Genomic DNA, 13216 nt, shown 5'->3' with positions numbered 1-13216 from the left:
CGCTTCCGCACTTAGAATAAATATATACATTTCCTTTTAATTTTCGGGGCTATTACAATTGGTATCAGAGCCGCGTTCATCGGACTCGTCCATTACACAATAATATTTAGAGAAATACCAACTGATTAATCGTTACTTAACCCTTCCTTGTGAAATGCAGGTGCAGAGAGATGAGGAGAGGAAGACCCCCACTAAATCGAGCAGCCCGGGATGATTCGCTTCGGAAAGATGTGAACAGAATATTTGAGATGCTAGAAAGGATCATTGTTGTCCAGCAAGGCCGAAAGGAGAGAAGAGAGTTACCCGACCCTCCCCCACTGCCACAGGTTGAGCCACCGCTATAGCGAGCGGATCCTGAGCCACCCCGGCACGAGCCTGCTCCTCTACAGTATCCCCCGGCACCACCGCAACAGGATAATCTGGTGTCCTAGCCACAGTACTGCCCGACATCGCCACAGTACAATTCAGTGCCCCTATTATATCAGCAGGTGCCACCACAGGGCCTCCTAGTCTATCCTCAGCCCGGCCTAGTCCCTCTTCCACGGGACCCAGCTCCTTCCCTGATTGACCCGGTCTACGTAGAGAGGTACAAGAGACTGAACCCTTCCACTTTTGCAGGGGAGTCCTCTTTCGAAGATGCCCAGTACTGGTTAATGGAAACAGAGAAGGCCTTCAAGACATTAGGAGTTGTTCCCGAGTAGAGGGTTACCCTTGCTTCGTACATGCTGGTGGGGGAAGTAGGTCGTTGGTGGGAGCTCAAGAAGACCACCCTGTTTACACCAATCACTTGGGAGCAGTTCTTAGCTCCTTACCGCTAGTGGACAAGAAAGTTGAGTTCACTATAGACCTACAACTAGACACCCAACCCATTTCAGTTGCTCCTTACCGCATGAGCCACGTTAAGATGGAAGAGCTGAGGAAACAGATCACTGAATTGCAAGACAGTGGTTTTATTAGACACAATGTGTCTCCTTGGGGTGCCGAAGTATTCACTCAAAAGGATCTCAATATGCATCAGAGAAGGTGGATGGAACTCCTTCAAGACTATGATTGTGATATCTTGTATCATCCGGGTAAGGGCAACGTGGTAGCAGATGCTCTCAGCAGGAAAAGTGCAGGTATCTTAGCCCATTTGATGGTTTCAAAACGCAGGCAAATTGGGGTCACACAACAGGTTCAGCTTCAAGACTTGAAGAGAGTCGTATGTTTGGGCTGTTTGACCGTCCAGCCCGGTTAATACAGAGAATAAGGGAAGCCCAGTCAGTCGACCCCACCCTAGTAGCCCACAAGAATGATGCAGAACATGGAGTGAGTTCAAAATTCTGAATCCCTGTCGATGGGTTACTCTGGTTCCAGGACAGGGTGTGTGTTCCAGACGACAGTGAGTTAAAGAGAGACATCATGATAGAGTCCCATAGCTCGAAGTTTGTCATGCATCCCGGAAGTACCAAAATGTACCAAAGCATGCGACCCCGGTTTTGGTAGAATGGGATGAAGAGGGACATAGCTGACTTTGTATCTAAATGCTTGGTATGCCAGCAGGTCAAGGCAGAGCATCAACGCCCAGGAGGGTTACTTCAGCCTTTGCCGATCCCGAAGTGGAAGTGGGAACATATCACCATGGACTTCGTAACGGGATTACCCAAGGCACGTTCAGGACATGACGCCATCTGGGTAATTGTTGACCGGCTTACCAAGTCTTCCCACTTCCTAGCCATCAGGATGACCGATCCCTTGGACAAGTTGGCAAGAATGTATATCCGGAAAATAGTCATATTGCATGGAGTTCTATTGATAGTGGTATCCGACAGGGACCCCAGGTTCACTTCTTTGTTTTGGAGTAGCTTTCAGTAGGCCATGGAAACAAAACTGTCTCTCAGTACTGCCTTCCATCCTCAGACTGATGGACAATAAAAAAAGACAATCTGTACACTTGAGGATATGCTCCGAGCTTGTGTCCTTGACTCTGGGGGCCATTGGGATGACCATCTACCCTTGATAGAATTTGCCTATAACAACAGCTACCAAGTGAGCATTGGCATGGCTCCGTATGAGGCGTTATATGGGCGCCCATGCAGATCACCGATTTGTTGGGAAGAAGTGGGCGACGGACAATTTTTCGGCCCGGAGTTGGTGGAGGAGACCACGTCTAAAATAGTTAAAATCATAAAGAACATTCAGACGGCTCAGAGCAGGCAGAAGAGTTATGCGGACTCCCAGATGAGAGATTTAGCGTTTGAAAAAGGCGACCGGGTGTTCCTTAAGGTCACTCCTTTCAAGGGAATTAGTAGGTTCGGCAGGAGGAAAAAACTGAACTCCGGATTTATTGGACCTTTTTAAGTCTTAGACAGGATTGGTACTGCCGCCTACAGACTGGCACTGCCTCTAGAGCTCTCCAAGGTCCACAATGTGCTCCATGTATCTATGTTACGCAAGTACAACCCGGACCCCTCTCATGTCTTGGCTCATGAACCGCTTCCACTCCAAGAGGAGTTGTCCTATGAGGAAGTACCAGTCGGTATCACGGACCGAAAGAGCAGAATACTCCACAACCGGAAAATATCATTTGTAAAGGTCATGTGGCAGAACCACACGCCAAGGGAGGCTACCTGAGAGCTAGAATCAGACATTAGAACCCAGTATCCCCATTTGTTCGACCAAGAGTAAGAGGCAAATTTGGGGCACCAAATTTCTTTAAGGGGGGAGAGTTGTAACACCAATTTTTTTTTTATTTTATTATTATTGGAATTATTTTGATTTTATTTTATTTTAATAATTAATTTATTAAGTAATAATTATATAGTTTTAAATTTAATTTAATTTAATTTAATAGAAATAATAATAATAATAATGATAAAAAGGGGTAAAATTATTTTTTGGATTTAATTGAAAATGATTTTGAGAAAAAGGGGTGAAAATTTAGATTCTGGGGGTATTTTTGAAAAGAAAATCGAAAATCGGAGGTCAAAATGCAATTTAAAAAAATTGCACCACGTCAGCAGCGAGCCCGGTCAGTAGCTCCGGCCAACCAGGACACGCCGCGTGGCAAAGACGCTGACGCAGGAAGGCCACGCAGAACGGGCCACGTGGGCGATCCTCGTGCGCACGATCGGACGGCTGAGATCCGTTCCCGCGCGTACGGAAAGCCCATATCAAACGCGTGCACGGATGACCCAGATTGAATCACGCATGGACGGCCCAGATCGCATCGCGATAGACAATCTAGATTTATTTCTAATTTAATCGCAATTGGACGGCCCAGATTAAATCATGATGGACGGCTCAGATTAAAAGGGGAGGGTTATAAATAATCTCATCCACACCCAACCCCAAACCCTAGCCGCCAGAGTCCTCGGCAGAGAAGACAACCCAGCCATCGGAGAACCGACCGCCACCACCCGCCGCTGTACCGGAGCACCTTCAGGCCTCCAAACGAGGTAAAATTTCTTTTCTTGGCTCGGTTTTTGATGACGAACCCACCTGTGGCTAAATCGGAGCCAAACCACCAGCCAATTGGCCAGAAAACACTATCAAAGACCAGCGACGGCGCCGTCGCCGGAGCACGGCGGAGCCGCCATGCCGGAGTTGCGATTTGGGTCGAAAGGGGCCCTGGGCCTAATTTGGGATTTTTTTTGGAACACGTGCAGGTACCAGTAGTGCGTTTCAGTTCCCCGGGAAAAATTCAGGGAAAATTAGGGACAGCCCGTAGGCGCACTGTGAATCGTATTCGAATCCCGAAAACAAGTAAGGACCCCTCACCCTATTTCCTATCACGGTATTAAAGTTCAAAATGATAAAACGGTATTTCTTGAATTAACGAATGTGTGAAATTGCTTAAGGTGGCTAATGGAGCCCGAGTCTAATGTGATTGGTGATTTACTGTTATTTGGCCTGTTTACAGCTTTAAATGCAAAATGAGGTTTGATGTGTTCATTTTACAGATTTGTGTGCATATACTACGTTTTTATTAATTATGAGTTGAATGACTGAAAAACTGAGACTGTATGTTGTCTGTTTGGCATGAATTACGATTTGCTTGTTTAAATATGAATTGATGATGCTGACTGAGAAAAAGGAAAATGAAAGATTGTGTAGACTGATAATTGTATTATGGGGGTCAGCCTGACTAGATATCCTGGGAGATGGCGGACGGACCGGGTCCGTAGGGAACCTTACCGGGATTGTGGTCTCACATGCCGGACGGGGTATGGAGATCTTATGGTTTTAGCGCCCATACCGGACGGGGTATGGGGACGGCCCGTTTCACCCTCATACCGGACGGGGTATTGAGGTTTATGGTTTTGGCGCCCATACCGGACGGGGTATGGGGACGGCCCTGGAAACTGATTATGAATGTTAAAGGTTAACGGGTAGCGGGACCCCTATGGACCCCCATGGATACTAGTAGGCTGGTAAATGAGAAAAAGATATGTTGTATAATGATTGAATTACAAGAGGCGTGATAAGTGTTATGTTTTACAGCTTATATTATTCCATGATTATGATAATGTTATTGTTTTTCTTATATTGTTTTCATAAATTCCACCGAGGTAAGTGGATGGTAAAGGTTTTATCATAAATAAAAGGATTTGTTGTAAAACATGCTCCATGGGTCCTTTGTGTTTTCTACCCACCTTTACCTCCGTGACGGTGAGATATCGTGATGTTCTTACTGGGCTAGTGTAGCTCACTCCTTATTTAACCATTTCAGATCAGGAAGACATGGTTCCCGAGCCCGTTCCGCATGAGGATGACGAAAGGGATGCCTAGAGACTCTGTAGTCATACTCATAACTTTGTTTTTGAGTTTCTCTTTTAGTTAGTTTAACATTTTATATTTTAAGTACGTTTTTGGTTTTCGTGTAAGGGATGTTAATCGAATTTTGGCTTCACTTCCGCATTGACATTTTTAATACACTCATTTCATTTTAAATTTCCGGGGCCGTTACAAATTAAATACTTATAAAATTAATAATTGATCAAGATGGAATCTGTCAACTTTAATAGTAAATTTAAATTTTATGTTGTCATTTATTATAACGACTGAATTAAGACATTGACTATAATAGTTGAATGAAAGAAAAAAACATTGACTATAATATTTGAGATATATATGTATATAATTGGGTGTTAAAAAAAAAGTAGATAAGTCTAAATTGATTTTGACGTCTACAGGAAGAAGTCAAAAAGGACATGATCACCTATATAAATGTGTGTGTGCGCGTGTGGATTGCAAAAAATTGGTGAAGAGAAGAGCTAAAAAAGATTAGCCACACACAAAAAAAATTGAGAGAATTTAGACAGATATTAATCAATTTGTTCGCGTATTTCTTAGAATAAAGAGTTGAATAGTAAATATCAATTTTATTATAAATATGCATAAATTATTTGTATTTTTAAATAATTTTAATTTAAAAATTTATTATTAATTATGTTTTAAATTTAATATTCAACATGAAATATAATTTTAAAATATAAATAAATTATATTAAATTATTTTATATTTTCAATTATGTGTTATGAATATATTACAATTTTACAGTTGGTATTTTGTTGATTTCAACAAAACGGGAGTTTTGTATTTACATGAAAGTATCATTCAACTTTTTTCATTTTCGCCCATAAAATTACATAATTATAAAGAGAATGTATAGAAATCATATTGGAGTTAGAAAATTTTAGAATTTTATTATTATGCAAATATGCATATATATATATATATGCATTAGATATTTGACCCCATAAAACATGTATCCAGAAACTCTGTTCTTTAATGAAAAAATGGTACGGTTCACCAGCCATACCTACTAGCTTTAAGTATATTCAGACATACCCACAATGTCAATCCTGATTTGGGTTGAAAAAATTGTGAAGTTAATACGCCTCACTCACTTGTTTGAAAATTAGTGAAACCAAAGTTATTGAACTACCGGTGTTTATTACATTTTCATTGAATGTTTGCCCATATGCCTGTAAGGACAGTTGACGATAATGTATGGAAGCTGAAAACAAATATCTTTACTGCTATACACATATACATATATAAAATGCCAATGGAGCTCCAAAATGGATCACTGATTTTCTCTCATTGGTTTTTGAGGTAGAAATATCTTAGACAATAATGGCTTTGAGTGGCACTCTTGAGGTGGAGGTTGAGATCAAATCAAACCCAGATGAGTTCTGGAAGAGAATAAGAGATTCAACTGAGTTTTTCCCTAAAAACTTCCCTCATGATTATAAAAGCATTGAAGTTCTGGAAGGAGATGGGAAAGCCCCTGGCTCGGTTCGTCTCTTTACTTATGGTGAAGGTGAAGTAATTTATTCTTGACTGAGATGTTATTTCGTTAAAATTTTGTTTTTTTTTTTTTTATATATAATTAACAAGTTGTTTTCTTTAATCTAATCGAACCATAATTGACCTTCAGAGTGATTTTAAGACATTTTCATCTTTCATATAAATTTTGTTAAATTTTTTATAATAATAGTAATGTTGTAAATGTTAATTATAGGTTCTCCGCTGGTAAAAAAATCGAAAGAGAGAATCGAGGCAGTGGATGAAGAAAAGAAGATTTATGTTTATCGGGTGATCGATGGAGATCTATTGAAATACTACAAAGAATTTGAGGGAAGCATAAGTGTTTTTCCAAAAGGAGATGTTACATTGGCTAAGTGGTCTGCCAAGTTTGAGAAGACAAGCGATGAGATTCCTGATCCACACGCCATTAAAGATTTTGCATCCAGAAACTTCCAGGAGATTGATGCAGGCATTCAAAAGTTTTAAACTTTATGATCTGAACAAGATGAATAATATCACTAAGGTAGTCTAATCTACAAATTAAAATAAGGGACTTCAAGAGTTGTGTGTTGTATTTAATCCCTTAATCTCCTGTTCTAGAATAAGGCAGTACTGGATAATCTACTTGCACCCATTTGTCTTTCATGTTAAGTTCATGCTTTGTAGTTTTTATCGTACCTATTCGTGTTGCAATATAGTGATTTACTCAGATACATATATGTGTGTATGTAAATGTTACTAAATAATATTATGGTTTGATCAAGATAATAGCCATTCAATTTCACAGAAGCGATGTACAATGATTCTCACAACTGAAAACAACTTTCTTAAACAAATAACCTTAAGAAAGTGAAAAAGAGGGATTCAAAAAAAAAAAAAAAAACCTCATGTAGAGAAGCCTCTGCAATGGGGATTTTCTTCAAGATTTTTACAAATTTATTCAGACTAAAAAGAAAAGCTTGAATAATTCCAACATCAGACTTGAGAATCTTCTTGTAAGAGAGGAACTTTCTCTGGAAAAATTGACTTAACCCCTTCAACATCACCTTCTTTTTGTGCTTCGACTTCCCTAATCTGCCCTAACATCACAATATAATAACCCATCCCAGCTATAATTGCTCCTAGAACACTGCACATAAAAAACAACCTCAGTTCTAATTAATTCAAATAAAAATAAAAGAAGTGGGTAAAGTAAAACTCTTTCTTGATATATCTTACCTTCCATAATGAAGACTATTTGTAAAGAAGCTAACACCAAAAGTGGTTGCAAAAACAATCCCAAATGGCTTGAACAAAGGCACATAAAAAGGGCCTTTCTTTCTTGTGCAGGATACATGAATACTGCTCCGCACTATACTTACATATATTGCCTGTATAAACACACATATAAAATATTTCATCATGTGGGTATTTAAATCATTGCATGAAAAATTCAATTTTTGATAACTTACCGTCAAAACAATGATAAACAGATCCAAATTAAGGTTGAGTTTCCAGGCACTTGGGTCTCTCTCCATGAACAAAGAGAACATAACACACTGAATGCTCCCAGCTAAGCTATAAAAAGAGGCAACTTTCATGACTTGAGGGTATTTTTTCACAGTCCCCAGCTGATCAAAACCCAAATAAAGATTACATTTTAGCATACGAATAACACCCGGAAAATCAAATTTAATATAATATTTATATGTATGTACATAGTATATACCTGTATAATGTTCCATATTGAAACACAGAGAGAAGCAGCGGCGAGTAAAATGCCACCAAGAACCCAATTGTCTTGTGGTTTGTAATAAACAAAGAGTTGAGGAATGAATTGAAGGGAAGGAGTAGAAGATGAAGATTTACGAATGAATGGACCCTTGTAGAGTTCTACTACGAGAGCTCCTCCAAATGAAACCAAAGTGCCTGTAATTTTGGCTCTGGTACTGGACCTTCTAAAATCTAGTTCTGTTTTCCTGCAAAGTTCGGAAATCGAAAAAAAAAAAGAAAAAAAAAAGGACAATTTGTTTGACTCAGTTCCTTAATTATGAAATTGAGGTTACAAAAAAAATGGGGAAGAGAGTTGTTGAAGGTGAAGAAGAAAAAACCTGAGAGCAACAGAGAGCAAAAAGGAAAAAGCAGGAATCATCAGACCCATTGCACAAACAACAATCGGCGAACTGTAGCTCAGCCCAACAAATGCAAGGTTTTGGGAAAGAAAAATCCTACAAATTTCACCCAAGCAGGAAAAGTAAGAACACCATAAGAACAATTCATAAATTTTTTTAATTGCTTTTTAATAAAAAGTTATCAGCCGAGAACATCAAAAACTTGCTCTGAAGAACAAGTATGGGGGTCATTTAATTAGCAGTTTTAAGTTAACTTCAGTTCTTATTGCCCAAGGCCCATACTAGATCAGGCCCGGAAATTGTCTTTTGTTTTTTTTAATAGTAATAATATCTTTTTTTTTATAGATTTTTTTAGTTTTTTTTTTTTTTATTATTCTTAGGCCAAACGAATACATGCAAGATCAATCAAATCTATACGTTCTGAGATTTTTTTAAAGAGAAAATTACTCTGTGTAAAATAATTATATACATATATATTCTGACATATAATTTTCTAGCTTGGTCTTAATCAAATTTTTTGCGATGGTGATATAATAGCTAGATTTATGTCCAGGTAGATGATGATATCACATCACTGTTAATTTGATATTTTGAAAGAGTTTTTCAAGATTTCAGCAGTTTAAGATTTTTATAATAAATTGAGGTAGTGAAAATATAACAAAGCCAAAAAGAAAAATATATATATATACACTTTAATTGTACAAAATGTCAAACCACAAATATATATATATATATATATACAAGAAAAAAAAAATAGTTAGTTCAGGTGTAAGTATAAGTATTTATGAGATTATACAGAAATAATTTATATTTGATTTTTTGAAGTCAGTTGCCCCGCTATTCCACAAAATACGAAATTATGCATAACTTTTTTAGAAAAAATCATGTAGGACTTTAAGATTTTCTTCTTCTTTTATTTTTTGAGATCAGGAATTTAAGAAGTAGAGGTCTGCTTTATTACTGTGATTGGCAAAGATATCTGAAGATGGTAAGACATTAAGAAAAAGGTTTAACATTCAAAGAAATCAATATATTATTTTGAGTAAAAGAATATATATTTATATATATATATATATATATAAAATAAAGAAATCAAATCGTGATGTATAGATTTGTACTTCGCTTTGGAGCAAAAAGTTGTAAAGGATAAAAGCCTTGATTTATGGCAAAAAGAAGAAAATTCTTCTAGATATGTATGTGTATGTGTAGACACAGAAACGCATCTCACTATATCCATATATACATACACATATATATATTACAATATATGTATACATATATATATATATACGCATAATGTACGTACGTTATAATTAGGCATATGCAAACATATACATTTCATTTGTATATTGTATGATAATGAACATACTCTATGTAAGAAAGCATGTATATATGTGTCTGTTATAGTCATATGTATGTATACATGCTTACAGCCTTTTGCAATATACAGCACTTGCGGCAGATAATGAGCTATCCTCCTAATAGGAGAGATTGGAGATTAATATTAGTAGGATTAGTATGATTAATTATGTTACTTAGGGCTCTAGAACAAGGCCGTGATCATGATGCTCTTGTCACCTCAGAAATTGCGAGTGTCACGCAAAATTTTAGATTACCATATATGTAACTTTTTAGAGCGAGAGATTAAGCACAATATATCCATCCCATAATCAACAATTGTTATATAAATACATAGATATACATATATATATATATATAGAAAGAGAGAGAACAGGAAATAAGGAAATGAAAAGAGAAAAAGGAGTGTATATATACACACCCTGTAAACCCCATCAAGAAGCAGCGAAGAAGAAGTTGACGGGTGAAAATTGGCTGTCGTGGCCTGAATATTAAACCAAAAGAATAATTAAAATTAATACACACACACACACATACATATATATAGTTCCTCCTCCACAACAATACATCAACATATAAGAAAGGTGATGAGAAGAAGACGAACGACGGTTAACGAGGGAACGGGATGGAGAGAGAGGAGACTAGTACCTTTCCCTGTGGAAGAAGAAGGAGTAAGGAAGAAGAAGGATAGAGCCAAGAGCGTTCGTGTAAGCAATAAACACAAAAGGACTCAACCCTCTCGTCATTATCGTCTTCGCCATAATTGTCAAAGCTATGGTCGCACCTTCTGTCATCACCATCATAGTGAACATTCCCATTTCTCCCCATGAATAATCATTACCACCTTCACCCATCTTAACTCCTTCTAACTATTTCCCCTGAAATTCTCCTTCCTTAATTGCTCTCTGGTTAATTAATTAACTATAAACCCAAACCCAGAAAAGTTTGTTTTACATGCATATATATCTAGAGAGAGAGGGGGAGGGGGGGGGGGGGGGGGGAGAGGAAGAAGAATGATTGATGGGTTATATCTACAGAGTGATTTACAAGGTGTGTATTAATGGTAATGATGTGAATAGAGGGGTATTTATAAATGAGGAGAAAGAGACAGGTTATGAGAAGAAGAGAGTGGTGAAAGAGAGAGAGTAACCTTTCACAAGTCCATGAAGGTACGAAAAGAGAGAAAACGCTACTCGGGTGACTCAATCTATTCACAAAAGGAGAGAAGGTGACGTAATAATGGAAAACATCATTTCATATAATTTTGTCCTTCTACTCCCTCAATCTTAAACAAATCAATATATATGTGTGTGTGTGTGTGTGTATATATATTTGTTGCTATACTTGGCGAATATTTAATCATGGGTATGGCCCAGAATCTCTTTTCTTGGTGCTGGCATTGTGGTGGAGATTTCAAATGGGTCTACCTTATAAGATTATTTTAAAGCATCAGTGTCTTCACCCACTTGTTTTAAAGTTTAAAAGTAATATTGGGATACTGAGGAGTAAGTATTTGATTCTGTAATGATGAGTTGGAGATCAGATGCGGGTGAGTTTAGTTTTTAGATTCATTAAAACATCAGCATCATCATCCTCGTCATCATCTTCTTCTTATTGTTCTTCTCGCATTTTATATGTATATATATATATATATATATATATTTTCAAGAAGAAGAAGAAGGAGGAAGGTGAGAATGGCGTCTTATTATTTTTGTTAGAGAAGGTAGACGCCAATTCAAGAGGCGCCGACGATGAGATCAGACGTCTCATTGTTTTTATCTAAATTTTGAAGAGCCAGAAGCTATACTGCCTCCTCACCGTTTGAACCCTTCGTCAAATCCTTATAATTTAAAATTTCATCCTTCTAATTAAAGAAATAATAATAATAAACAACTACTTTTCTTCCCTCGATACAAGGCTACGTACAATATATGGTAACAACAAATAAATTATATGTTCTCGTAAATTTTTTTAAAAAATATGATGGATTTACGTTCAAATTATAAAAACATATACAATTAAATAAATATTGAATAATAGTAAAACAACGTATTTAAATTTTATTCAAATTATTATAATTTAAAAATGAATTTTTAATGTTTTAAATAAATTTAATTTACTTAATTAATATGTATTAAGAAGAAGTGAAAAAATAAATTCAAATTAATTTTACAAAAGAGAAACAATTTCAGTTGTTCCACACGTAACCTAATTTAGCGTTTGTAATATTACAAACCCTATAAGTAAATTAGATTCACCATTCTTTTATTTAGTATTTTCTGTAGATAAATTATATATTACTATCTGTATTAGTTATTTTTAAAAAAATATAACTTAATTACAAATAATATTAGAGTCTTTGAGCAGTTCTTAGAACTTAGCTTACTTCTAATTATAGCATAATTTTAAAGTTTTAAGATAATGTTAGGGTGTAGAAGATGTTCCTGTTAATTTAAAATCTTGTTTAGAGTCACATATATATATATATATATAATTGAATTAGTAGCTTTAGATTGCGCAAATTATTTTATATCGTAAAATAACTCTAAGATCTCATTATTGTTATAGAACCTCGAAACAATACTAAAATATTGAGATAATATTAAAATTCCAAATTTATGTCTATTTTAAATTTACTTCACAATTTTGAAAATATATAGGTACTAATTTTATCTTAAAATCCAAGGCTATATTGATTTCTCATGATAATGTTTAAAATTTTTAGTAGTGTTGTTATAAAATATATCTCCAAATTTTATTTTATTTTATTTTTTAGTCCTATTACATGAAGAATATTTAATCTCTTGAAATAAGATAACAAAATACAACATCTATTATTTCGTACAAATTTTACTTGATACAAAAAATTTCATACAAAGTTATGGTACAAATTTTTTTAAAAAATTCATATTTTCAAACTCCAAACATGTTGCTTTACTCTTATCCTTTTAATGTTTAAAGTGGACCTTATTATACTTTGACATCTCTGGTCTTTTTCTTTATCTAATTCTTGAGCGTGCGTGCACATGGATGCAAGTCTTACATATATGTGCACATGCGTCTGCTTATAAACAAAAGTTAATGCTCAGATTCAACCATTAAACTGGGTGAAAAAGAGCATTAGTTCCGACCAATCTGCATGTCTGGCTAATTCAACTTCCTCAAATATAAAAGGGTTTGAATTAGAGCAAGGTCATAAACCCTAAGAAATCAAAATCAATCCACAACCCTATTTAAGAATTTCCATTATAACAAGTTGAATCCAACACAATTGATGAGTATCTATAAGATGAGGGAAGGCCAGCAGATCAAATAACCACAATCTGCTTTGGATAATATTAATTATTGAAATGAGAGCATGGTATGAGCAAAAAGCAGACCATGACATAAGTTGCCATGCTCAATACAATCAAGATGTGAAATATTCAAACAATTATTTTTTCTGTAAATTT

The 13216-nt window shown here is 36.0% G+C and overlaps 2 protein-coding genes across 2 annotated transcripts; one reads left to right on the top strand and one right to left on the bottom strand.

Annotated features, from left to right (window-relative positions):
- The first annotated feature begins 6050 nt into the window (after positions 1 to 6050).
- MLP423 (MLP-like protein 423) lies at positions 6051 to 7009 on the top strand. Its single transcript, XM_022056830.2, has 2 exons — positions 6051 to 6307; positions 6509 to 7009. Exons 1-2 carry the CDS (start codon positions 6121 to 6123, stop codon positions 6778 to 6780), a joined length of 459 nt encoding a protein of 152 aa, XP_021912522.1. The 5' UTR covers positions 6051 to 6120; the 3' UTR covers positions 6781 to 7009.
- Positions 7010 to 7048: 39 nt separating this feature from the next.
- UMAMIT36 (nodulin MtN21 /EamA-like transporter family protein) lies at positions 7049 to 10766 on the bottom strand. Its single transcript, XM_022056827.2, has 7 exons — positions 10413 to 10766; positions 10186 to 10248; positions 8385 to 8501; positions 8003 to 8252; positions 7746 to 7904; positions 7513 to 7664; positions 7049 to 7423 (listed from the first exon to the last, which is right to left on the bottom strand). Exons 1-7 carry the CDS (start codon positions 10616 to 10618, stop codon positions 7270 to 7272), a joined length of 1101 nt encoding a protein of 366 aa, XP_021912519.1. The 5' UTR covers positions 10619 to 10766; the 3' UTR covers positions 7049 to 7269.
- Positions 10767 to 13216: the final 2450 nt, after the last annotated feature.

This window comes from Carica papaya, chromosome 8 (assembly GCF_054855325.1).
Source record: "Carica papaya isolate Zhongbai chromosome 8, ASM5485532v1, whole genome shotgun sequence".
Classification (NCBI taxonomy): domain Eukaryota; kingdom Viridiplantae; phylum Streptophyta; class Magnoliopsida; order Brassicales; family Caricaceae; genus Carica; species Carica papaya.
This window is presented reverse-complemented; position numbering and strand designations above follow the sequence as displayed.